At 34.0% G+C, this 26,786-nt stretch overlaps 3 protein-coding genes across 4 annotated transcripts in view; 1 reads left to right on the top strand and 2 right to left on the bottom strand.

Annotated features, from left to right (window-relative positions):
- Window positions 1-26,786, top strand: part of LOC127710476 (mutS protein homolog 4-like) — a 52,834-nt gene that overhangs the window by 9,430 nt on the left and 16,618 nt on the right. Inside the window, exons 8-18 of the mRNA XM_052216352.1 lie at window positions 4,465-4,586; window positions 15,874-16,017; window positions 16,794-17,065; window positions 17,601-17,720; window positions 18,266-18,278; window positions 20,624-20,677; window positions 21,668-21,840; window positions 22,566-22,578; window positions 23,663-23,708; window positions 24,651-24,775; window positions 25,737-25,831. Coding sequence (XP_052072312.1) covers window positions 4,465-4,586; window positions 15,874-16,017; window positions 16,794-17,065; window positions 17,601-17,720; window positions 18,266-18,278; window positions 20,624-20,677; window positions 21,668-21,840; window positions 22,566-22,578; window positions 23,663-23,708; window positions 24,651-24,775; window positions 25,737-25,831 — 1,177 coding nt within the window. The remainder of the gene's footprint in view (window positions 1-4,464; window positions 4,587-15,873; window positions 16,018-16,793; window positions 17,066-17,600; window positions 17,721-18,265; window positions 18,279-20,623; window positions 20,678-21,667; window positions 21,841-22,565; window positions 22,579-23,662; window positions 23,709-24,650; window positions 24,776-25,736; window positions 25,832-26,786) is intronic.
- On the bottom strand, window positions 221-3,131 carry LOC127710472 (uncharacterized). Its single transcript, XM_052216347.1, has 2 exons — window positions 1,228-3,131; window positions 221-921 (listed from the first exon to the last, which is right to left on the bottom strand). Exons 1-2 carry the CDS (start codon window positions 2,646-2,648, stop codon window positions 351-353), a joined length of 1,992 nt encoding a protein of 663 aa, XP_052072307.1. The 5' UTR covers window positions 2,649-3,131; the 3' UTR covers window positions 221-350.
- On the bottom strand, window positions 4,741-7,435 carry LOC127710475 (uncharacterized). 2 transcript variants are annotated; one of them, XM_052216351.1, is made up of 2 exons: window positions 7,400-7,435; window positions 4,741-6,045 (listed from the first exon to the last, which is right to left on the bottom strand). In XM_052216351.1, the coding sequence occupies exon 2, from the start codon at window positions 6,040-6,042 to the stop codon at window positions 5,251-5,253; it is 792 nt and encodes a 263-aa protein (XP_052072311.1). In that variant the 5' UTR covers window positions 6,043-6,045; window positions 7,400-7,435; the 3' UTR covers window positions 4,741-5,250. The 2 variants fall into 2 exon arrangements, with proteins under 2 accessions (XP_052072311.1, XP_052072310.1); XM_052216350.1 differs by having other exon boundaries at window positions 7,330-7,421.

The raw sequence follows: 26,786 nt of genomic DNA, 5'->3' as shown, positions 1-26,786 counted from the left end.
GTTTCTTTCATTTGGTTCATTTGTTTTATTTGTTTTATTTCAGTGTTATATTTGTTTTATTTCAGTGTTTTATTTGTATTTTCACTGTATCTATTTAAAATAAATTGATAAACAATGACTTGGTTGCTTCATTAATGCATACATTGCAAACTATGTCATGAAAAGATAAACAAGGTAAATGTCATATTTATTCAGTAGCATTTAAAGGAAATAAAAACAATACAAAACAATAATACACAAGGAGCAAAAAAACATAAAAGCTACTAATGTTCATTTTGCACTAAGTAGAAAGCACTAAGTTACATTATCATCACTTAAAATTGTCAGCACTATAAAATTGTCATTTGGCACTAATTTCCACAGTCTTTGTTGTAAGCAACACATGCTTTCTTTGCTGTCTTCAACAAGTCTTTGTCTGGTTTTAGCTGGTAGCATGCACAGTCTGAGTTGATCTTAGTGGTAAGTAGGTCACAGAGTGTTGAGTTGTCCAGTGATGACCTGTGTTCTGTGTGTATCTTCTTGACCATACTGAAGACTCTCTCATAATCTGCATTGGAGTTGGGTATACAACACATTGCTCTGGTAACTCTTGTTAGTAGTGGAAATCTTGCTGTTCCTGTGATCTTGTTTGTCATTGCTGAAACTGCAGCCCAGTAGGAGTCTACTCTGGTATCTGAGTCAAACTTGGGTAGCTCATCAGCTGGTGTCACCTGGTAGTCAATGAACTCTTCTTCCAATGCTGCAAACTGGGTAGATGGTACAAGTACTGGAAATCTCTTGACAATCTTCAGTGTGTCATTGAAGTCTAGATTACCTCTCTCTGCTGGGTTGAGGAAAGCCAAACATGAAACAACTGGATCATTGAAAGGAAACTTGGTCAACATCTTCTTTACTACTGCACAATAGAATTGACGAACTGAGCTGAAAAAGAAATAAAATAATAAATATCTAAGACTATAACAGCACACTTAAGCCAAAGAGTACAAATCATATTTTATCTATTAGATTGTTTTGTCCAGTGGCAAATACTTCATGCATGTTCAGGACAGTTAACTCATTAACATTTTATCTCATTGACACATACCACAACTGCTAATAAAGTTATAGAAATAATTGTCTCATTGTTTTGCATAATTGCTGAATGTCCTGTGGCAAGTACTTGACTTTATATCTCATTGACATATACCCCAAGTGCTTATAATTTATAGTAAAAAATGTTATAAATACCTAAAAAGTCTCTGAAGTACTGTTGGAGATATATCATCTGAGTGGTCATACAGGTAGCCTCTTGCGTTGGGTCCAATACTGAGAATACTGTTTGGTAGTTGGTTGTCAGGATTGCTGTAATCTATGGTTGTCAGATCTTGAGTAGTGTGAATGAGTTTGGCTTTGACGAATTTTCCCAGGAAGGTACGTAGAAGGGTCTTCATCTCTGCTGCCAGGTAACCAATACGTGCCTCTGAAGCTTGGAAGATGGTGTTGAAGTTGTTGAGTGGTCCCAAGATAAAGCTGAGGAAGTAGAAGTAAAGGTGGATCTCATGGTCACTGAGTTGAGTTGCTACTCTCTGAATACGTCCGGGTTTCTCTACCTCACAGTGGGAGTTGAAGTAACTGGTGAGAGCTGGCCAGTGATGAAGAGTGCGGTCAACACAGGTTTCCAAACTGAGCCATCTTGTAGTTGCGTGTTTGAGTAGCTTGCTTGGTTCTACGTCACAGAAGTCTAGGAACTCTTTGTACTGTTCTTTTCGCTTGGAACTATGGTGGAAGTGGTAGTAGATGTCTACAAGCATGTCATCGATGGATACTGGTAGAGCTTTAACACCGGCTACTGCACAAAGGTTGGCTAAGTGGCATACACAACCAAAGTCAAAAACGTCAGGTGACTGTTCTTTGATGCGGGTCATCACAGAGTTATTCTTTCCCATCATCACACTGCAGTTGCCTGACATGAAGCTGAGTACGTTGGTCCAAGGTATTGTGTAGTTGGCAAAAGTTTGCTGTAGTTGATCAAAGATGTTCTGTGAAATTCCTATGTTGCAGATTGGCATAGTTAAGAATCTGGTCTTAGCACTGTCTGAAGTGAAGTACCTCACTAAGATGGCCAGGCATTTGTCAGTGTTTCTATCGTTGCTTTCATCTATTGCAAGTGAGAATGGTTGGGTTCTAAGGTTGGTGATGACATCTTGCTGAAGTGCAGGTGCCAGGGATCTTTTGACGATCTGAGTAGCCTTGGTTCTGCCACAAGCAAATTTGGTTGCGATCTTGCTGTCTGGAAACATCACTTTGCAAAGTTTGGTGAAATGGTCTGCATAAGAGAAGGGTATGTTGTGTTCTGCTATAGAGTAGGCGAAGACGACTTCTGCTTTTGTCACACCATCATCATCTGGGCGGGTGAAGAAGTTGGAGGCAGACTTGGTACTGTTCTGTGCTTGTAGGTTCTTAATGTGCATTGCTGTGTTGGTGTGTTTATTAACATCATTAAGGCCACCGTGGTCTATTCTGAAGTCTTTATTCCATAATTTGCAGTAAGCATGGGAGTCTCCTGTGTTGGACTTGGTCAACCATCCTGAAAACTTCAGGTCATTCTGCCATTTTTCAAGAAAACGGCATGGCAAACGTTTCTTCTTGCTGGGTGGAGTAACAACCATTGTGATAGTTTGAACTGTTATGATTCAATTCCATCTTTCATATCCTTTTATAACAATTGTCTCAATGTGCAAACAGCATCCAAGCCTTTACGTTTAATTTGCAAAATTCCTTTGATCAGTTATAATTAAGATAATTATTAACTATGTTCACCTGATTAAAGAATTTTTTTAACTAGTTAACTTGATTATAATATAATTAATCTCAATTAAATGATAAGTAAAAAAATTAAAACAGTTAATTATGTAACTCCCAAGCTGATCCGTATAAATAACAAAGATCAATAATTTTATTACCAATTAAGACCCATAAAACTTTGACAAATCATTGATTTTATTGAGGCACGTGTATATGTTTACATAATACTTAGTGTCAAAACAGATCGATAATCCTCAGGTAAATCAACATGACCCGAATATCAGATACTACGATGAATTTGATTGGATAATATCTCTATGTTGTCCTCCATTACCGGAAATCGGTAAGAATAACATTTTCTCGGGTAGAATTTATGAAAATTGGGTTTTTTGCTTGTTTTAGGAACTCGATATCGGGATTCGGGTTGAGGCATGAAAATCGGGATAATACCGCCAAAATCGGGATAGTTGGCAGGTCTGATGATTTCAAAGTTTATACTTGACATGTATATTAACCAACACCAGAGGGTGTGTCATAATGTATGTACAACTTCCTAGGTCAAAGGTCAAGGTCAAAAACTTTGGTTTTAGTTGACAACCCCATGTCCTATGGTAAAGATCGTGTCCGCTCTATATCTTGAGAACCGTTATGATTTCAAAGTTTATACTTGACATGTATATAAACCAAAACCAGAGGGTGTGTCATAATTTATGTACAACTTCCTAGGTCAAAGGTCAAGGTCAAAAACTTTGGTTTCAGTTGACAACCCCATGTCCAATGATAAAGATACAAATTTTTTACCACACATTATTCACAGCGGGGCCCACAGAGATGGCTCCCATCTCAATGATATCTAGTTAGTTCTGTTTCTCAGATACCTTAAATATTAGATCAACAATATTTTGTGTATGGATGATTTTAAGGTCTACATGTCTGTCTGGCATGATTCATCTGACCTTGACCGATTTTCATGGTTAATTTTAAGTTTTATGTGATTAGGTCCTTTTCTCAGATCCATTAAGCACTATGTAAACTATATTTGATGTATGCAATCATTGTAGTGTACCTGTATATCAGACTGGGTTCATCTTACTTTGACCTCATTTCAGTCATCAGTGATCAATATTTAGTTTTTTTGTGATAAGTTCTACCTATTTCTTAGATCCTACAAGCAATAGGTCAACTATAATTGCTGTATGAAATGATCCTAAGTTATACATGTCCCTTTTGCAGGGTTCATCTGATCTTGACCTCTTTTTCATGGATCATTGATAATGATGTTAAGTTTATGTGATACCTGTGGTTAACCTTCATCTTAAAGACTTAAATGAAATTATACCATAAACAGTAAACCAAGCGAGGCATTTTAGTATGTAAACTCTTTTAAATCATAATCATGTTATATGTATTATCACTTGCAGTGGAGGATCCAGAAATTTTCATAAAAGGGGGCCCACTGATTGCCTAAGAGGGGGCCCGCTCCAGTCATGCTTCAGTGATTCCCTTTATAATCAACCAAATTTTTCTCACAAAAGGGGGGGCACGGGCCCCCTGGATACCCCCTCCCCCCATAAATCTGCCTCTGACTTGAATTATTACCTCTTCAGGTTTGTTCTATTTCATTGGTGATTTATTTTACCATAAATTACTGCAAATTTGGCAAACACTTTGTGTTTGTAGGTACTATTGTTTGGCAGCAGCAGCAGCCCTGGTGAAGTATGTAGAATTCATACAAAATATTGTATTTGCGCCAAGGTCTATGAAGATTGTGTTTAAAGGCAGTGAAAACACCACAATGATAGGTAAGGATTTATTTCATTTAAAACTATATGGAATGCAGGTGTCAGGAACACAATTTCAACTTTTAAAAGTTTTTAGCAGTCATATTAGTGTGTTGGGTTTGTTGATATTTATCTAAAGACATTATGTTTTTTCACAATTAATTCATTTATTTTTTGTAAAAAGAATAAACAATTGGACTCAATACAGTGTTTTTATAAGTATAAATGTACAGCCTTTGTTTTTCATCAGATTTTGATGTTTTTTAATACACCTGACTCCAAGGACCAATGTGAGCTTTTGTCATTGCTTGACTCCTGTCATCTATTTACTTAAACAAAAATCTTCTCCTCTGAAACTACTTGGCCAATCGAAAAAAAAAAATAGGTAAATGTTACTGAATTTGTGGATAGACTTCTTGTAGGAGCTGTTTTTGAAATTATCTTGAAAGCTGCTTATAAATAAGTAAATAAAATATCAGTCAATGAAATTGAACCTGAAGTTACTGACCTTGAACTTGTCTGAACATCTGTTTATTGCTTCAATATTTGAGAATTTTTTTAAAAGTCGAGTGTCCATACATAATTTTTGCTGACGTAGCACTCATTGACTGATAATAACATAATATTTACAGAGTTGAAATAAAAACGGCAAGTTATATCATAAGAATTTATATGGTTATACAATTTATTCATAAGTAATATCAAATTCTGCCAAGTATGAACCCCAGCAATGACAATTAAAACAAATATGATGAGGATTCTTCAGTCCATCTTCTTTTTTAATTAGTACTTTACTATTCTGTCCATCTTTTGATATTACTATTATTCTATCAGATTCATAGTCTGCCACAATAATGTTACAGTAATTATCTGTACAAAGTGCTTTTGGCCCTTCTAAATCCTGTGTATATCGCCAGATTTGTTTACCTGATCCATCAATGCAGTGTACTGATTTGCCATAATGGTCACTGTATGTTATTCTGTCATTGCAGTAAACAAGGAAATCGCGAGTTGAGTCACACCCTTTTACTATTGACCTTAGTATATTTCCTTCCAAGTCTATAATACGGATTTCACCAGTGAACAAACTAATAGCTAGAGAATTATTGGAGAATGATAAACCCCAGCATGGACTGTCTAGTTTGATAACTTTAGTTACTCTTTTATTTTTCATATTGAAGATCTTAATAACTTTCTCACTAGGATAATTTATGGCAATAGTGTCCTGATTGATCTGTGTGACATTAGAGGCTTCACCAGGTATTTTGAACTGTTTGTCTAGTTCGCCATTAGAAGTAAGTTGGTACACTTTACCATACCATTCTACAACAAGAATTCTTCCATCCATCAGACATATCATGTCACTGATAGGTTTCTTCCTCACATTGATCTCTATCTTTGTCTCTATATTGATTGTCCTGTTGTTTACTTTTCCTTCTTGGTACGGTGCACATCGTATAGGTTTACTGGATGTCATTACCTTAACATATACAAAATATAAATTATTGAGCAAGGTTGGACTAAAGTTTCTTCAATAAGTGACAGCATTCAGAGAATTTTTTTTAATGTTTTTTTCTTTTGTATTTTACTGATAAAATAGACTTAATTTTTTCCCTTTTGCAGTAATATAAATTTAGATACTGTACAGCCTGGGTTTAAATGTTTTTAGACATCAATGAATTTGTCACCATTTTTTTGTATTTCACAAAGCTTGGACAAAGGTTCTTCATAATCAAGAGATAGCTCCATGGGCAAGTTTATTTTTAGATCATTAAACCATTTTTTTTTAGTATCCAACACAACACTTTTCCACCTAAATTAAACTAGCAATAAATGATTAGAATAAAAGTTAAAAAAAATAATGTATATAGTACAATACTGTAGTTGTTATTTTTTTTTTGCACCCGTCGTAGCGGAGGGGGCATTAAGTTTTACCCTTGTCCGTCCATACATCCATCTGTACGTCACGAAATTGGTTTCCGTTCTTTAACTTTAGTTTGCCTCAACCAAATGTTATGAAACTTATACACAATAGATATAAGAAGATGTGGTATGAGTGCCAATGAAACAACTCTCCATCCAAGTCAAAATTTATAAAAGTAAACCATTATAGGTCAAAGTATGGTCTTCAACACGAAGCCTTGGCTCACACCGAAAACAGCAAGCTATAAAGGGCCCCAAAAATTATTACCATTAATGCTTATTACCACAAAACACAGATCAAGTTTGAATTTTGGTGGTGTCACTTTTACTGTTCTAGAGTTATGCCCCTTTACAAATGCTGTTGTAACTTAACTTTGCATCAACCAAATGTTATGAAACTTATACACAATGCTTATTACCACAAAAATCGGATCAAGTACAAATTTGGGTAGCATCACTTTTACCGTTCTTGAGTTTTGTCCCTTTATAAGGTTGTATGCAAGCGGGGGCATCATCCATAGACACATTCCCAATTTATTTTAACCTATTTTTAATCATTTATTGCTAGAAATGCAGGCGACTGTGGTAAGGCACAGGGTCAGTAGAACCCTGAAACATTTTTTATGTATAAAAAAAGTTCCTTAATCTCGGGGCAATCACACTTTGATTCTAGAACTCATTCATGGTGTGGTAATGAGTTTTTTTTTCAAAAATAAATAAAAGAAACAACTCAAAATCCTGCAGTTTTGTACAAATCTAAGTCCTGTAAAATCATTCAGTGAATCTTTACATATATAGTTGAAATAAAATATGAAAGTTGTATTTTTTCAAATATGCATACCTTTTGTTTTGTTAAAGTCACTACAGCATTACAAATAATAAATACTTTTTTCCACTTAATGTGGGCATACCTCATGTCCTATTTATACCTGATCCAGGTAAACAGTACACATTTAAATGTCTTTGAATATTTGATGAACTGTGTCATATATCGATCTATCTATATTTATCCTTTATAGACAGATTTAAATTTGTTTTGGTCTTTTATTTGCCTTATTGAAATAGATCCACATTTGATTCTTTCAAAGGAGTAGGTCCGATAAGGGCCGATTTTGGCCTCAAATTTCAGGTTCTTCTGATGAAAGATTTTGGACACTTTTTAAACACTTAAGTGTCTACTTCAGTCTATTCAATTAGTTTATGTGAAAGATTTGAACTGATTTAGTCATTAAATACGCTCAAATACAAACTTAAATATGACAAATCTATCAAATATGCCATAATTTGTCACTTTTCAGATGGTTTTTGTCAAAAATGAAAGTGGCCGCATCCGTGTTCACTCTCAATCTTTATATATGTTATGTATTATCATCAAATACAACTTACATTTAAATATTAAGAATGAACACAAATGCGGCCACTTCCATTAAAGACGAAAACAGTATAAAATTTAACTCAAATGCTAAAATTGTGAAGATTTCATGATTTAGCATGACTTAATGATGCTAGTACCCGATATATGTGCATTGTTTTGTCAAAACAAGCCCATATGCAGCAGAAGTATTCTACTTTCCAATAAATAGCTAAAAGTTTACATTTTAACAATTTTGTAAAACTGCTATATTTTGGGGCCAAAAAGGGGTCTTACTGGACCTACTCCTTTGATATTCAGCAGATGAAAAGCCCTGCAAATAAATTAATGTTTTCTCATTTTGAATATTGTTTATATTTATTTAGATAAATGAATGCTAATTGATTCTGAGATTCGACAAAAAATAAACAAATTGTTCACTTATGTGAATTGCTTTTTTATATCTCATGAATGAACTTGAAACTGAGTACAGATGTTCATAATGATGTGAACTTTTAAAAAATATATAGTACAAATGTAGTATATTAGATATTTGACCCAAAGTTCATGGGCAACTGAAAACGATAATTTGTGTGGGCATGGTGTCTTATGGAAACACATTCTTGTTTGTACAAAGTGTTAGCTACAGATAGTTAGAGATTGCTTTGATATGTGACAGCCTCTTTATGGAAACAATCAACAAAGGTAAAAAATGTTTAAGGAATGACTGCAATATTTTTCTGTCTATGAAGAAATAACATCAAAAATGTGGTGCACACTGAATAACCCGCGTAGCGGGTTATTTAAAAGTGTGCACCACATTTTTATGTTATTTCGAATAGACAGAAAAAATATTACAGTCATTCCTTATAATTTAATTCTAAAAAGGAGTAAATCATGATAAAAACGTTGATGACATCAAGGTCACATGACAAAATTATGTCTATGAGCTGATAGATAAAACCCTTTCAGCCAATCAGAAGACGTGTTACATCCAAAATTAAATTATTAAAAGATATACATGTACCCTTTATATTTGAGTGAAATACAAACTTCCCTAAACTAATGATAAGTTTCTTTTGTCTACCCTTATATTGTTATTTTTTTCGTTGATTTTGAGATTTTTGGTGGAAGAAGACTGAAGTCTTCTGAAATCCTATACTGCCGGCTGTAAAATCATTGAACCGTCACCAGGAGTGTTGCCGTATCCCTTTCTGTGCTTTACAATTTCATAACTTCCGTGCTATATCTTGACACCGATGTTTACACATGGTTGGTTTCAAGTTTGTAAAAGAGCATCTGCATTATTTTATAAAACAAAAGTACAGCTAGGCCTGAAAAAATAATCACTATCGTTAGTATTATAATTTCTCATGTTTAAATGTTTTGATATCTACCTTTTTAGCTCACCTGGCCCGAAGGGCCAAGTGAGCTTTTCTCATCACTTGGCGTCCGTTGTCCGTCGTCGTCATTAACTTTTTACATTTTGAACTTCTTCTAGAGAACCACTGAATGGAATGGAACCAAACATGGCATGAATGTTCCTTATGAGGTGCTGACCAAGTGTTGTTACTTTGAAGCCGATCCATCATCCAAGATGGCCGCCAGCGAGGGGGACTTAGTTTAACATAGGACCCTATGGGAAATACATACAAATGTCTTCTTTTAGAGAACCACTGAAGTGAATGAAACCAAACATGGCATGAATGTTCCCTATGAGGTGCTGATCAAGTGTTGTTACTTTGAAGCCGATCCATCATCTAAAGATGGCCGCCAGCGGGGGACTAAGTTTAACATAGGACCCTATGGGAAATACATAAAATGTCTTCTTTTAGAGAACCACTGAATGGAATGAAACCAAACATGGCATAAATGTTCCTTATGAGGTGCTTCCCAAGTGTTGTTACTTTGAAGCCGATCCATCATCCAAGATGGCCGTCAGCGGGGGACTTAGTTTAACATAGGACCCTATGGGAAATACATACAAATGTCTTCTTTTAGAGAACCACTGAATGGAATGAAACCAAACATGGCATGAATGTTCCTTATGAGGTGTTGACCAAGTGTTGTTACTATGAAGCCAATCCATAATCCAAGATGGCCACCAGCGGGGGACTTAGTTTAACATAGGACCCTATGGGAAATACATACAAATGTCTTCTTTTAGAGAACCACTAAATGGAATGAAACCAAACATGGCATGAATGTTTCTTATGAGGTGCTGATCGAGTGTTGTTACTTTGAAGCCGATCCATAACTAGATGGCCGCCAGCAGGGGACTTAGTTTAACATGGGACCCTATGAGAAATACATACAAATGTCTTCTTTTAGAGAACCACTGAATGGAATGAAACCAAACATGGCATGAATGTTCCTTATGAGATGCTGACCGAGTGTTGTTACTTTGAAGCCGATCCATAATCCAAGATGGCCGCCAGCAGGGGACTTAGTTTAACATGGGACCCTATGGGAAATACATACAAATGTCTTCTTTTAGAGAACCACTGAATGAAATGAAACCAAACATGGCATGAATGTTCTTATGAGGTGCTGACCAAGTGTTGTTACTATGAAGCCGATCCATAATCCAAGATGGCCGCCAGCAGGGGACTTAATTTAACATAGGACCCTATGGGAAATACATGCAAATGTCTTCTTTTAGAGAACCACTGAATGGAATTAAACCAAACATGACATGAATGTTCCTTATGAGGTGTTGACCAAGTGTTGTTACTTTGAAGCTGATCCATCATTCAAGATGGCCGCCAGCGGGGGACTTAGTTTAACATAGGACCCTACGGGAAAAACATAAAATGTCTTCTTTTAGAGAACCACTGAATGGAATGAAACCAAACATGGCATGAATGTTCCTTATGAGGTGCTTCCCAAGTGTTGTTACTTTGAAGCTGATCCATCATCCAAGATGGCCGTCAGCGGGGGACTTAGTTTAACATAGGACCCTATGGGAAATACATACAAATGTCTTCTTTTAGAGAACCACTAAATGGAATGAAACCAAACATGGCATGAATGTTCCTTATGAGGTGTTGACCAAGTATTGTTACTATGAAGCCAATCCATAATCCAAGATGGCCACCAGCGGGGGACTTAGTTTAACATAGGACCCTATGGGAAATACATACAAATGTCTTCTTTTAGAGAACCACTGAAGTGAATGAAACCAAACATGGCATGAATGTTCCCTATGAGGTGCTGATCAAGTGTTGTTACTTTGAAGCCGATCCATCATCTAAAGATGGCCGCCAGCGGGGGACTAAGTTTAACATAGGACCCTATGGGAAATACATAAAATGTCTTCTTTTAGAGAACCACTGAATGGAATGAAACCAAACATGGCATAAATGTTCCTTATGAGGTGCTTCCCAAGTGTTGTTACTTTGAAGCCGATCCATCATCCAAGATGGCCGTCAGCGGGGGACTTAGTTTAACATAGGACCCTATGGGAAATACATACAAATGTCTTCTTTTAGAGAACCACTGAATGGAATGAAACCAAACATGGCATGAATGTTCCTTATGAGGTGTTGACCAAGTGTTGTTACTATGAAGCCAATCCATAATCCAAGATGGCCACCAGCGGGGGACTTAGTTTAACATAGGACCCTATGGGAAATACATACAAATGTCTTCTTTTAGAGAACCACTAAATGGAATGAAACCAAACATGGCATGAATGTTTCTTATGAGGTGCTGATCGAGTGTTGTTACTTTGAAGCCGATCCATAACTAGATGGCCGCCAGCAGGGGACTTAGTTTAACATGGGACCCTATGAGAAATACATACAAATGTCTTCTTTTAGAGAACCACTGAATGGAATGAAACCAAACATGGCATGAATGTTCCTTATGAGATGCTGACCGAGTGTTGTTACTTTGAAGCCGATCCATAATCCAAGATGGCCGCCAGCAGGGGACTTAGTTTAACATGGGACCCTATGGGAAATACATACAAATGTCTTCTTTTAGAGAACCACTGAATGAAATGAAACCAAACATGGCATGAATGTTCTTATGAGGTGCTGACCAAGTGTTGTTACTATGAAGCCGATCCATAATCCAAGATGGCCGCCAGCAGGGGACTTAATTTAACATAGGACCCTATGGGAAATACATGCAAATGTCTTCTTTTAGAGAACCACTGAATGGAATTAAACCAAACATGACATGAATGTTCCTTATGAGGTGTTGACCAAGTGTTGTTACTTTGAAGCTGATCCATCATTCAAGATGGCCGCCAGCGGGGGACTTAGTTTAACATAGGACCCTACGGGAAATACATAAAATGTCTTCTTTTAGAGAACCACTGAATGGAATGAAACCAAACATGGCATGAATGTTCCTTATGAGGTGCTTCCCAAGTGTTGTTACTTTGAAGCTGATCCATCATCCAAGATGGCCGTCAGCGGGGGACTTAGTTTAACATAGGACCCTATGGGAAATACATACAAATGTCTTCTTTTAGAGAACCACTAAATGGAATGAAACCAAACATGGCATGAATGTTCCTTATGAGGTGTTGACCAAGTATTGTTACTATGAAGCCAATCCATAATCCAAGATGGCCACCAGCGGGGGACTTAGTTTAACATAGGACCCTATGGGAAATACATACAAATGTCTTCTTTTAGAGAACCACTAAATGGAATGAAACCAAACATGGCATGAATGTTTCTTATGAGGTGCTGATCGAGTGTTGTTACTTTGAAGCCGATCCATAACTAGATGGCCGCCAGCAGGGGACTTAGTTTAACATGGGACCCTATGAGAAATACATACAAATGTCTTCTTTTAGAGAACCACTGAATGGAATGAAACCAAACATGGCATGAATGTTCCTTATGAGATGCTGACCGAGTGTTGTTACTTTGAAGCCGATCCATAATCTAAGATGGCCGCCAGTGGAGGACTTAGTTTAACATAGGACCCTATGAGAAATACATACAAATGTTTTCTTTTAGAGAACCATTGAATGGAATGAAACCAAACATGGCATGCATGTTCCTTTTGAGGTGCTGACCAAGTGATGTTAATTTGAAGCTGATCCTTCATCCACTATGGCCGCCAGATGGGGACAATGTTTAACAAAGGACCCTATGGACAATACATACAAATGTCTTCTTTTAGAGAACCACATACTGAATGGATTGAAACCAAACATGGCATGAATGTTCCTTATGAGGTGCTGACTAAGTTTTGTTACTTTGAAGCTGATCCTTCATCCATGATGGCCGCCAATGGGGGGACTTCCTTTAACACAAGACCCTATGGGAAATACATACAAATGCTTCTTCTAGAGGTGCACTGAATGGAATGAAACCAAAACATGGCATAAATGTTTCTTATGAGGTGCTGATGAAGTGTTGCTACTTTGTTGCTGATTTACTGTTCAAGATGGCCACCAGGATTTTTTATTAAAATACAGGACCAATATTAAACCAAATTTGGCCTCACTCATTATTAGGGTATCTGTTATGATTTTAATCTATTTTTACATGATTTCCAAAACCAAAGTAGAATCAGGTGAGCGACACAGGCTCTTGAGAGCCTCTAGTTATTTATGTTAATAATTAGATTTCATCTCATCTTACATGCGTTATTTATTTACCTGTAACCGGATGTTTTTAAAGTAGATTTGGTAGTACGCATGCGTTAATTTAATTATATTCCGAAACTAACTCGAATGTTCTGTAAAGGTATTTCCTCCGTTATATACCAGCACACTCCAACTTGGGATATAGGTTTAACACTTAGCAGATATTTACACAGATATTTACATATCGTGGTGGGGTGATAAAGTTTTAAAAGATTCAGCATCCTCCATCCACTGCTGTTTCTCGTTGGAGTAATCGGAATAAAACAACTGGATTATTCGGGTTAATCCAAACCACGTTGGTTACGTATCTTCACATGTGCACCTTAACTGTGCATCCGAAAGTTTCAAAATAATTATAAACAGATTTTTCATTAATTTAACAAATGTTATTTTGAGTATCTTCATGGAGAATACGACTTCAACTCAATGATGCTTGACAAAAATACACGGATTTAATTGTTCTGTCTGTGTTCAGATCTTTAAGGCAATCAAGTCATATTCCGGTTTTAGAAACATGCGTTTTTTAAAACGAAAGTTAGAAAATTTCAGTATGTTAATGCGATATATAAATCTGCTGGTGTTTTACACTGCAAACGATGCACCGTCAGTTCACAGAAATATCAATGTACGAACTTATCATAAATGTCAGTTGACGGAATCCATATCGAAAGTATGTAGTTTTCATGTCAGTCATTGTCGGAATGTCCCCAATGATTACCTTTATTGCCTTACGTTTCAACGTTTTAAGTGATCAAAAACGGGATTTAACAAATAAACAGTCCATATTTTACCGTTATTCGTCATGAAGGTAACCCCATTACGACCCCCGAGTACGGAACCAGTAATTTGTTGCTGTCAACTGTATTATTTTCATGAAACATTTCAGAAAATGACCGTTTGACGCCTGACGGAAAAGGGCATTCTTACCCTCATACTTTTGTGTAAAAATTTTAGAGGAATAACAAATATGATTAACAGCTGCAAATTAGTGGTTCCCGATTTGGGTCAAGCACATACAGAAAATGAACAGGTTTGAAATGTTAACAAGTGCTCAAAAGACCTGAGACAAATCTACATTGGATATATTTAGCATTTTTCAATATATGTTTATAATGAAAAAAAAACCAAGTAACTGTGAACAACTATAACAATTCATGATTAACTGATTGATGTTGGTGTTAAACCCTACTTTAAGCACACTTGACTTAAATCATGGTGGCCAGTTATTTTGTAGGAAGGATATGCCTTTTTATAGCTGACTATGCTGTATAGGCTTTGCTCATTGTTGAAGGCCGTACGGTGACCTATAGTTGTTAATTTCTGTGTCATTTGGTCTCTTGTGAAGGGTTGTCTCATTGGCAAACATACCACATCTTCTTTTTTTATATCTACCGTTGACAGAAAAAATTTCAAGTGAAACCTAATCAATTACTGCTATAATTGCTTGCATCAAGTTGACCAGCTGAGACGAATGTATGGAATCATAGAAAAATGTAATTTGAATCAACAGTATTTGTAGATTTTTATGTTTAGTATAGTCAGTTTTGGTTGAGACATGAGTATTATTTAAGAATATTATTTTTGGAAGAAAAAAAATATGTCTCCTTCTTCTTCTTATGATATCCAGTTATCTATCAGCTTTTTTATGATAACTAACTGCTGCGCACGCGTAGGATAATTATAAATAAATATTTACAAAAGAAATGTGCAAAAAAAAAATACTAACATGACATGTGGTTAAAACTATTTACATAACTACTAAGGTTTACTGTTCTATATTGTACAGAACAGTAGGTGTCAACTGTTCTCTAAAAATATTTAGTGATGGGGAAAGTACTGCATTTTGAGGTAGTAAATTCCATTGTCTAATTGTAAAAGGAAAAAATGAATATTTGTAACAGTCTTTAGATGTAAGCAGGTGTCTGTAAGTTTGTGGATGAATTTGTCGGGTTCTATTGTCTGTTGGTATAAGTAATTCTGATGGTACTGCGACAATATGGTGAACAATTTACAGAACATTATGAGTCTAGTTTTAAGTCTCCGTTGTTGTAAGGTAGGCCGGTTTAGAGTATTGAGCATGTCTGTAACACTATTGGTGTTATGATAACGATTACAGGCATACCTAGCAGCCCGACGCTGAACCATCTCAAGTTTATTGCATTGTTTAGCAGTATGAGGGTTCCAAACCGAGCAAGCATACTCTAGTTAAAGTAAAAATTGGACAGAGCAGGCTGGGTTGGTGTGGGCTGCTTTCATGGTAATTAAAGTTACCTTTTATGCATCTTCTTCCATCTCAGAGCTATCAGCTCTTTAATTTTTATAATTCGGTGGTCATGTAAATTCCTGTTTGGATTTGTCAATCTAATTTATGGTACAGCTCTTTACACTTTCATATTTTAACCAATACATATTTGTTTCAGATGCCACAACTGTAAAAAATCTGGAACTGTTACAGAATGCAAGAGATCCTAAAAGTGAACACACACTGTATGGAGTACTGAACCATACAAAGACTGCTGGAGGGAATAGACTACTGAGAGCTAATATACTACAACCACCATCGGGTTAGATCATACAAATATAGTATAACTACTTGTTTTCCTTATAAAACTATATAATTATACTATAATGTGGATGGTGTATATAAAAAAACATAAACTAGGTTTATTTTGTCTGTCCATCAATATATCTATTTGCAAATCCTATATAAATTTTGATGAAATTTAATGCTTCGTGTTTGATCTGCTGAAATCATAGATAAAATTTGTCATAGATTTCTGCAATTATGAGAAATGCCATGACTAGATTTATATGAAGAAGTTACATGTTTTACAATACACAATGATTGGCAACTGATACATACTTTATAACACAATGATGATCAGAAAATTCTCAAGTACACTAGACATCAAGTTTAAACAGGTAGTACATGAAGGCACTGACCATTCATTTTATGTGGGTGAAGCATGTTTTTTTTAAAATGTCTTGAATTGTTTGATTATAAATTTCTTGAAACAATTTTGTTTCCGAAAGGAAGTGAAAAAGCTGTTTGGTGTCTATTAAAAATTAATAAAATATAATTAAAAACAGCACTGATGTTTAAAAAAAATGATTGAAGTTAAAAAGAATTGTTTGTCTTGAGAGTAAGATTTTTTAGGGGTTTCACTGATAGATAATTTCTTGATATAAGCTCAGGTGATTATTATTCCTAATTTTGCAGTTAAAATGCATTTCGTAGCATTTTTTTTAAACGAGCAGATCTAAAGAAAAAAAAACTTAAATATGGGCCACTCTCTTCAAGATTCAAAGAAACTAACTTGATAATATGATTAATTTTCAGATTTAGAAACAATATGTATGAGACAGGAAGTAGTGGCAGAACTGACATCAAAAGAAGAATATTTCTACAATTTACAGACTATTGTTGGACGTTTTCTGGACATTGATCATCTCTTGTCACTATTTGTACAAATTCCAAAGCAAGACTCTATGAAGACAGCAGAGAATAACATAGCTAATGTCATTTACCTCAAACATACCTTAGAACTAATTGAACCACTTAGAGAAGCTTTGAAAGATTTTGAAAATCCACTGCTGAAAACTTACTATAAGGTACCTTTTAACTCTCCCAAAAAAATATTTGTTTTGATTATGCATGAAGTCATTGCAGTCCATGGAAAATGTCCTTGTAAAAAAATGGTTGACAAGGCAAACTTTGAAAGATGTACAATTTAACATGTTTAAGAAAGCAAATTTCAAAATTTTTTGGACATTATTATATATATTGGATTTGTTAAATATATGTTAAATATACCAGTAATAGGCAGTTGTGACTAAGGCTAATTATTGGAGAACCTGAATTCCATGTCTATAAAACGAAATGAGTTTTCATGTTTTATATTTCCAGCATACTTTAATAACATACTATTGGTGTTGTTTTATCTATTTTTATGGAATATACACATTAAATATTTGTAAGTTTTTGAAATTGCAGTATGTAAAAAATTTGACAATCGCTGCATTCATTACTGTTGTATGCTTTTATGCTGTTTTCCTTCTGTAAACAGCTTTGTTTCCCTGAAAAAAACTCAGAACACTCATTAATTTGAATGAATAAAGAACAACAATTAACAATTTATTTTTTTAGTTACTAGAAGATCCTAGATATGACATTATTATGACAAAGATTATCAGTGTTATACATGAGGATACAAGATACCAGAAAGGAACACTCCACATGAGGACTCAAAAATGTTTTGCTGTAAAGGTATTTATTATAAAGTTAATGAGATGTGGTATGATTGCCAATGAGACAACTATCAACCAGAGACCAAATGACATGGATGTAAGCAACTTTATATATGACAAGGAGAAGTGTTATGACTACCAATGAAACATCTCTCCACCAGAGACCAAATGGCATATATGACAGCAACTTTATATAAAATAAGGAAATGTAGTTAGATTGTGCATGAGACAACTACCCAATAGGGACCAAATGACCTCAGTTCTGTATATCAGGCTAGGGTTTTCATTTCAATTATACACATATTTTTGTTCACTTAGTTGATATAATACACAGGAGAATAAAAGATCATTTTTTTTAGAACCTTGTCCTGAAAGATCAAATGTGAGTTTAACAGATGTACTATAAAATTGAGAAAAAGAAATGAAAGCCTTCTTTTCATCTGCACAATATATTTCTTAGTTATATTTTTATTTTCATTATTATGTATTTAAATCTTTAAGAACATGCAACATTAGACAATGTGCAATTAACAAAATGATGATTCAAATGATCTTTTTTTTCAGCCAGAAATCAATGGTAAGTACGTTTGGTTACTGTAAATTCAGAAATTATTGTGAGGTTTTTATTAATGCGAATAATGGGACTGAATGAGTATCGCAACAATAAAAACTTGCATTCTGATATCTGATACATACAACTGTATACAGATTTTCCTGAAATCACAATAATTAATCTTGCGTTTTTATTCATTCTTCAAAATTTGCAATAACAAATGCATGCAATAATTTCTGAAGTAACTCAGAAATGTGTAAATATGCAGTTTAATGAAAGGACAAGGGTGGAATGTATATGTGACAACAGTGTCATTAGATACATTGAAATAACCAACAGATCCTTTTTAACTATAGTGGAGAGAAGCAAACAAGAGCTAGGGTAAAACTGGATTTTTTACAAAAATGAAAGACATCACAATTTACATTTGAGAAGCTTGTAACCTGCATCTTCTGTTAAAAGATTTCTAAAACTGTGCTGATCTTGAGACGATATAAATGGCAAAACATCCCCATTAATTCCTTTTATTCAATTTCAGTTGTAAAACTATCTTTAAGAAATCATTAAATCTTTCATTGATGTGAACTTTGTCTGCTTCTGACCAATATTGTTACAGTAATAATGGATTACCTTCTCTCTATTCTTTGTTCAAAATCGTAAAATTGTCATATGAATACATGTATTAGTATGTAAAACTACCATACAACTGTTGCTTCTATAACACTATAAAAGTTAACTAGAAAAATTTGTTCATGACATTGCCTGTCATAAGTTATTTCTTTAAAGTAAATGTCAGAAGCTGTCCAGAAATTCCATGTATGCAACAATTTAAGGTAGTAAAGATAGGCCATATGTAACCCTAAGCAGGGTATAAGCTAGGATTTTGAGGGCTTTTGTCACTTTTGCGCAAGATGAAAACCAACCTTATTTTGGGTAATAGCAAGGGACCAAGGATGTATACTACTAGCTATACATCTTTGTCAGACTTTGAAGGACTTATGCATGCTAGGCAGTTATTGCATGATTTGACTGATGTGGCACTTAAGTATAAAGATTATGATATAGGATCCGGAAATCTAGTTCTCAACTTTCACTTCAGTTTGTTTCAGTGGACATTCCTGACCAACAAAAAATGAATTCATTTTTTTTATTTAAATCAGGAATCACAGGCTAGGGACACAGCACAAATGAACTTGTAACGAATATTTCACTGCATAATCATTATCCTTAAAAAAACCGTTTAAATCGATATTTGGAATTCATTTCTATAAAGTTGGAAACAAGAATTTATTGGAATGATTCTAATGACTGTAAAGAGGTAGTAAATCAATCAAGAATAGATCATCACGTTCGTTTACTTTCGATTTTCAAATGAAATGAAAACGGGAAGTGATACATGGATAATAAATTCAGAATGAATCCGGATTCAACTATGGATTGGTTCGTGTTTAAAAATAGGCAGGACATTATCTTTTTTTAAATTAAATTTGCTTAGTAAGAGATATATATTTGTCTCTCTCGTTGAATTTGATACTAAATGAATTCATATTTTACGTATTTAGTGTCTTTAAATTCACAGGAATACTTTCACGCATGTGCAGGACATAGTAAAGGAAGCACCTGTTTGACTCGTGAAAACATTTCTGACACGTTTTGAATAAAGTTCTATCTTTTTAATCGAAATTGTCGAAAGTTTTTGATGAAAAGTTATATCAAATATGACGAAAATACGTTCAAATGACGAAACTACGACAAACGAACTGCAAATTGTGATCGTTTGAGAAATATTGAAATTAAAATGCGAACAAGTCGGCTGCGGGGGAAAACAATTCTGTTCAATATTGACGAAACTACGACAAACTGCAAATATTACTGGGAAAAATTATTATGATGGTCAATTATGAGGTTTATAATTAACGGATTAACTTATAACACCTGTTGTAAATGTTAATTAGCAGAGGGTCATAAACAAAAGTGGTCATAAACTTGTCAGAAACATGGAGACAGGTAGAATTATAGTATTTTCATACGAAAATATTTTTACACTTTCCAAATTTAAGTGACGAAATTGATTTGTAATATTTTCGTCATTTTGGAAACCGTTTCGTAAATGACGAAAATGACGAGCGCTAGCAAAATCACTGACCCTAAGGAATTGAAAAGAACAAGATTTCTACCAAACCATACCACATAAATAATTTGTCTTTGCAGAGTAAGGAATCACACTTTTTTTGCTAACCTTTGTGAGAAATTAGGTGTTTATTGCAGAACTTAGATTTTTAAACTTGATATTGGAAATAAAAACCTGTCTGTTGTTGAAAAACACATGATTCTGTTAATACTCATTGCTTGTTTTTGTTTTATTTCAGGTTTATTAGATGTTGCTAGGACAACTTACACAGAAGTTGTGGATGACGTATCTAGTTAGTATATAATTCAATAGAAAATTATCTTATATAATACTGATACATAAAGGCTTGAACATTAGAATGGTGTTTATTAGAAACTAGATTATGCATGGAAGCATATGAAAAAAAAATCTGAAATAAAAGTCATGGACTCGTCACTTACATGATATTTTGAGTCACTATTTATTTATGTCATTGTGCTTATGATATAATTCAGTGACAACTCCCATTATGTTGTCCAGTTTTCACCTAAAAGAAACACTTATGAGTGGTTTTTCTATATAGGAAAATAAGGAGAAGTGGTATGATTGCCAAGGAGACAACTATCCACCAAGTTTCAAATGAAGTGGATGTAAGCAATTAGAGGCATCCGTATGGCATTCAACAAAGAAAAAAACCCATACTGTATAAAAGGCCCCGACATGAAAAATATGAAACAATTCAATTGAGAAAACTAACAGCCTGATTTATAAAACACTTTTTAGGGAAAAAAAACTTATGAACCGACGATAATTCCTGAACTACAGGCTCCTGACTTGGGACAGGCACCTATAGAATTTGTCGGGGTTAAACATGTTTGATTGTGATTTAGCATACTATTGTAAATGAATAATTACTGGTTCATTTGTATATATGTTCATCCTCAATAATTTTTTGCATTATAAAGAAAAACATAAAAGGGGGGATGAATATAAATATGCCTAGGAAAAACAGTTTTATGGCTTGAATGAGGCATTTCAGCCTTTTTGCACAAAACAAAGCAGAAAAACTCAGAAAGTAAAAATATTTCACAAAAAAATCCCTTTTACCATCCACATGAACTTACATGAAGCAATCATTGTAAAAGAAATTTATATTGAAAAATATAAGTTCTACCACCAGATGATTTTTTCGGGTTAGTGGGCAAAAATTTTGGTTGCACTGCATCGATGAAACCAGAGGATTCCAAAATAAAAAACAAGATCAGGGAACATCCTTAAATGTACTTGTTAATGGTTTTAACAGATTTGGTAAAACAGTTAGCAGAAGAATACTGTCTGCCATTGAAGACAAGTTATAACACAACTAGAGGATTTTACATACAGTTGTATAGTAAAGATAAAGATGATAATCTACCAGGGATATTTATGAAAGTCACCAAACAGAGGACCACTCTTAGTTTTACATGTGCAGATCTGGTACGTGTTACATGTATCTCCAATTAGAGAAAAACACACAACCTGCACAAACAACTTAACTTATACATAAATACATAATATGAAATAAGCCGATGTGATATGAGTACCAATGGGTAACTATCTGACACAGTCCAAATGAAGTGAAATTAAGCAACTATTGGTCAATGTACAGCTTTCAACAATGAGCTAAACCCACCCCCTATAATCAACTATTAAAGGCCCCCACATAAAGTTTACTTAACTTTAGTATTAGGTGTATAATGCATTTTGTAATTGTTGATGGAACATGGTTCAGATTGGATTATCTCCCATTTATCAGGATAAATCTCAATTAGAAAGTAAGGTTACAATACAAATACATTATATGTATGTGAGATATGTCTTATACTTTCAAAGAAAGTATGAATTATGTGGCATGTATGTTTTTTTCTTATATGCTGTATTAATGTGAGTTTATTATAAAATGTGAGATTCTAAATTTTAGAAATTTCTATGTAAAGATGAACTGTAAAATTAAGTATGATAGAAAAATCTTTTGTTAATTTCTGCAATAAGGCATGCACTAGTTTTGAAACAACAAAAATAGAATAAAGTAAATTGAATGATTAAACATAGTAGTATACAATAAAGAAGATGAAGATTGGTATTTATAATTGATTTTTGTACAACCTTGTTAAACTGAAAGTACATTTTATTTACATGTTTTTCCATCATTTATATTACAGATAAAATTAAATGGTGAGAAAACCTGAATCTGTTTGAATTCTTATTAATTTCTTTGGTTTTCTTTGTTAGTTTATTTTCAGCTGTTCTCTTTTTATGATTGATATTTACTGAGTTTTCACATTTATATCAAACATTGATTTCAAAAATTGATTTTTGCTATCATAGAAGTAAACAGTAGATCTGTGGTTGTGTTTAAGTTAAAGAAAAAAAACACACCAAAAAACAGTAAATAAATAAGAAGGAGCATCCAAATTTATTTGATTACATTTGTTTCCACAAAAAAACAACAGAAGATCACATGCTGAGAAAGAAAAAATATGTTCACATTATTGGAGATAGTTCTATCCTTTTGAAATAGATATATATTTATGACTTGTAAAAAAGGCAGTACAAATTTTACTCCTGTTTGATTGTTGTAAAGAATTTTTGTTATATAATATGACTTTCCAGTAATCATAAGACACATGGTTGTAGTTTACATGCCATAATTGATTAAACCCACTTTTTTCAGGTTGAATGATTTTTATACCCCCGCTTTAAAAAAGTGGGGGTATACTGTTTTACCTCTGTCCGTCCATTCGTCCGTCCGTCCATCCATCCATCCATCCTTCCATCCATCCATTCATCCGTCAGTCTGTCCGTCCATTCGTCCGCCCGTCCATTCGTCCGTCCGTCCATCCATCCGTCCATCCATCCATTCATCCGTCAGTCCGTCCGTCCAATGAATATTTTTTGTCGCATCTTTCTCAGGAAATACACTACAAGGATTTCTGAAATTTGGTTTCAGGGTTTATATATGTCAGCTATACCGTGTGATGCGTTTTCAGATTCATCACTCAACAACTTCCTGTTTACCGTCAAGTATTTGGGCGGGGATATCATCAGTGAGCAGTAGCTCACAGTTTCACTTGTTTTTTATGTTTTATGTGCTTTTTTGTTTAGGCCTTGGTTTCCAATGAAATAATTATATCCATTTTAATATGACAAATGTATTATTGCATTTTATATTTAATCATGTTCATATGTTTAGATTAATTTGCAATGGATTCTGTAAGGTAAATTTATTAACTTGACAGAATGTTGTATTTTTTTGCAGACAGAATTAAACAGTCACTCCATGAGATATATCTAATGACTAACATGTAAGTTTACACTCCTCTTCATAAGAGAATAATGAGAGTCAGTGAATTCCAAGATCAATTAAAAAAATGTAAAAGTTTGCTTATGCCTTTTGAAGAAGTAATTTATTTAAAGATTTACCATGTTTACCATTGTGTGTCGGGCATGAACTAGTGCAATTTACCTTAATATAAAAATAAGAAGATGTGGTATGATTGCCAATATGACCAAAGTTAAATAAACACAAAATTCAACAGATTATAAGGAATGGTCTACATGTTAATAAAATACACTTTTTTGACAACTTAACTATTTTTTTTTCATTCCAGAGTCTCATAGATTCTACCACTGCATCAAGTGTGATAAAATATTCCACTTGAGACAGTTATATTTTCAAGGCTTTGAGGCTTGCAGAGTTTTTTAAATATTTAGAATTTAATTGTCAAGAGGGAAGAAAGTTAGTATTGCAAGAGATTAATTGGTGGAATCTGTTTCTCTAATGAATTTTAGACAATATGTAGGCAAACTTTATCTTTATTCATCAATGATATGCAAAAATATTTGTTCTTTCTATGTGATGTCATCAGGCATGGTCGCCTTTTTATCGTGACAAAATTGGTTGTAGAAAAGAAAGAAAAGAAAAATCAACTAAGAATTAGAAAAATATATTTCCTTACTATTTTTAAAAACTCACATTTGCAAGGACATATCACATGTACAAGTCACCTGGTTCACATGAAAATAACTTCTGCCTAAAACTTTAATAGACAATATCTTGACTTTTCATAATTTAATCCTAAATCTTGTTCAACTGTATTTTGGTCACTGTGACCTACATTTACTGCTTGAGGTACATCATGAAGTTTTATTTGTTAAAGCTGATATTTCCAATACCCATTATGCATGTTATGTTATGCTAGTGATATAAAATCATTAGATATCTCTTGTTGCATTATGTCTTACAGAGTGGTAAAAGAGGTTCTAGGTAGTATCAGAGACCAGATTGGCTGTCTATACAAACTAACAGAAGCTGTATCCCTGCTGGACATGTTACTATCCTTTGCCAACAGTTGTACACTGTCTGATTATGGTAAGTCATACTGTAAGATTTTATAATTTTTTTACAGTTCTAATTGGTATAGATGACCGTAATATGTAGTTCTGCTAGATGTGTTTCTTATCTCTTGCACGCTGTGTAATGATAAGGCCATGTGTTATGAAATTTCTGGTTCTCAGATGATGCCTTGTCAGCAGAAAAAGGTCATTATCTTGTATGTATCCCAAACATAAATCAATACTATAGAGCTTTAAAAAATCAGTGTTCTACCACTGGTTAAAGGGAAATAACTCCAACTGAGTTGGAAATCATGGGTTTTAATTTCCAATTGTGTACACATTTGAAAAACAAAACTGATTGTCTATGGCTATTATCAGTGGGGTATAAAGCTTCTCTTCCTCGATCCTTGTTAAAATCTCAGATGGCATTAATATTTCCCCGCTTGCACTAATGAATCCTCTCACAGAATGACCTAGGCAAACTTCCAGATTGACAACTTGTATACTAGAATTAAGGCCCTTAGTCAAGCTGATGGTCAAAGTTTTTAACAACCTGACAACAGCTTGCATTCATTATAACAACCTTAAAGATGTATTATGACAGATAATTTGATTGGTTTGTTGACTGAAATATAATAAGATACACACCAAATCATGGTCCTATTTCATGTTGATAATATTGAAAATCAAACCAATAGAAAAGAAACGATATGCGGTATCCATCCAAGGTACATAATCAGTACATGCACAGCAAAAAACACAAAAAAGCAAAGGAACAGCGCTTTTATTGCTGTTCTTTATCTCAGATTCACAGCGAGGCCTTCAACACGGATAAAAAACACACCTCACTGCATGTTTAAGACGCCCCCTAGCACTGGTTTGAAATCCCAAAAATTTACCCACAGATTGTCATGATTGTTAAATGTCAAAACAATTATAAAATAAGACTTTTAAAGAGGCTTTTATTTCAATATAACATATTATTGTTTAAACAGTGAGACCAGAATTCACGGACACTTTGGCTATCAAACAGGGAAGACATCCAATCCTAGAAAAGATCTGCTGTGATAGTCCTGTACCTAATAATACAGTAAGTACAGTTCTTTTTTGTTCAAACTACAATTATTTTTTATTGATTTGATAAAACTTTTGAATCGACATGAGAATTACAATGTTAAGTACTCATAAGAATTATTACATTTCAGTATATATGTCGTGTACATGTTAATATTTTGTGCAAGTTATTACTTTACAAACATTTTGTACAAGTAATTACTTGTATGATGGCTTATTACTTGTACTGTTGGCTGTTTATCTCCAAACTACATACTAATAACTACATCATACTACTCAACACTCTGACTGGGACCTATCGAAAAACATAGTATACGTTATAATGCTTTAATTTACTTAAGACATATAAATAGGCTTATGTTTTACACACAGTATTATCAATACTAAGTACGACTACTTATGCATTCAATCTATAGAAGATTGCGGCACCTTAACTAATGCTTTACTTTACACAATAAATAATTACTGTAAATTCAGAAATTATTGCGTGCGTTTATTATTGCGATTTTGTCATTTTAGACTAAAATGCGATTTCAATTTTTGCGATATTGAGAAAAATCCTGTTTAATTTATATAAAAAATTTCAAAATGCGAGTTTAAATTATTGCGATTATAACCATGTCGCATTTTTCGCAATAATAAAAACTTCGCAATAATTTCTGAATTTACAGTATGGCATATCGCGTAATGCCTTACGTTACATGTCACATACTTGACTATGTCGTATAATGCCATTATACAATTACTTCACACAATATATAGCTTTAACGCTGAATATACATACTTTGCATATTGCTTTACATACTTATGGAGATACATACACCATTGCATTATCGTAAGCAAAGTTACATAAAATACTAACTGTTTCGATAATCACTTATTTACTATAGGCGGAAGCATACACATGTTCTAAACTATCATTATATAGAACATTAATTAACTTATTTCGTTGATAAAATTACAATGTCAGA

The sequence above is a fragment of the Mytilus californianus genome, unplaced genomic scaffold (assembly GCF_021869535.1).
Source record: "Mytilus californianus isolate M0D057914Y unplaced genomic scaffold, xbMytCali1.0.p SCAF_8, whole genome shotgun sequence".
NCBI classification, from domain to species: domain Eukaryota; kingdom Metazoa; phylum Mollusca; class Bivalvia; order Mytilida; family Mytilidae; genus Mytilus; species Mytilus californianus.
The sequence above is the reverse complement of the archived record's forward strand: the minus strand, read 5'-3'. Positions and strand labels throughout refer to the sequence as shown.

Bases quoted from the DNA above. Each gene is read 5' to 3' on its own strand.
- LOC127710472 (XM_052216347.1), bottom strand. From the start codon at position 2,648: ATGGTTGTTACTCCACCCAGCAAGAAGAAACGTTTGCCATGCCGTTTT. The intron at 922-1,227 runs GTATTTATAACA...TTTCTTTTTCAG, and splicing joins GTACTTCAGAGACTTTTTAG to CTCAGTTCGTCAATTCTATT.
- LOC127710475 (XM_052216350.1), bottom strand. From the start codon at position 7,404: ATGAGGTATGCCCACATTAAGTGGAAAAAAGTATTTATTATTTGTAAT. The intron at 6,046-7,329 runs GTATGCATATTT...GTATATGTTAAG, and splicing joins TGACTTTAACAAAACAAAAG to GTAATGACATCCAGTAAACC.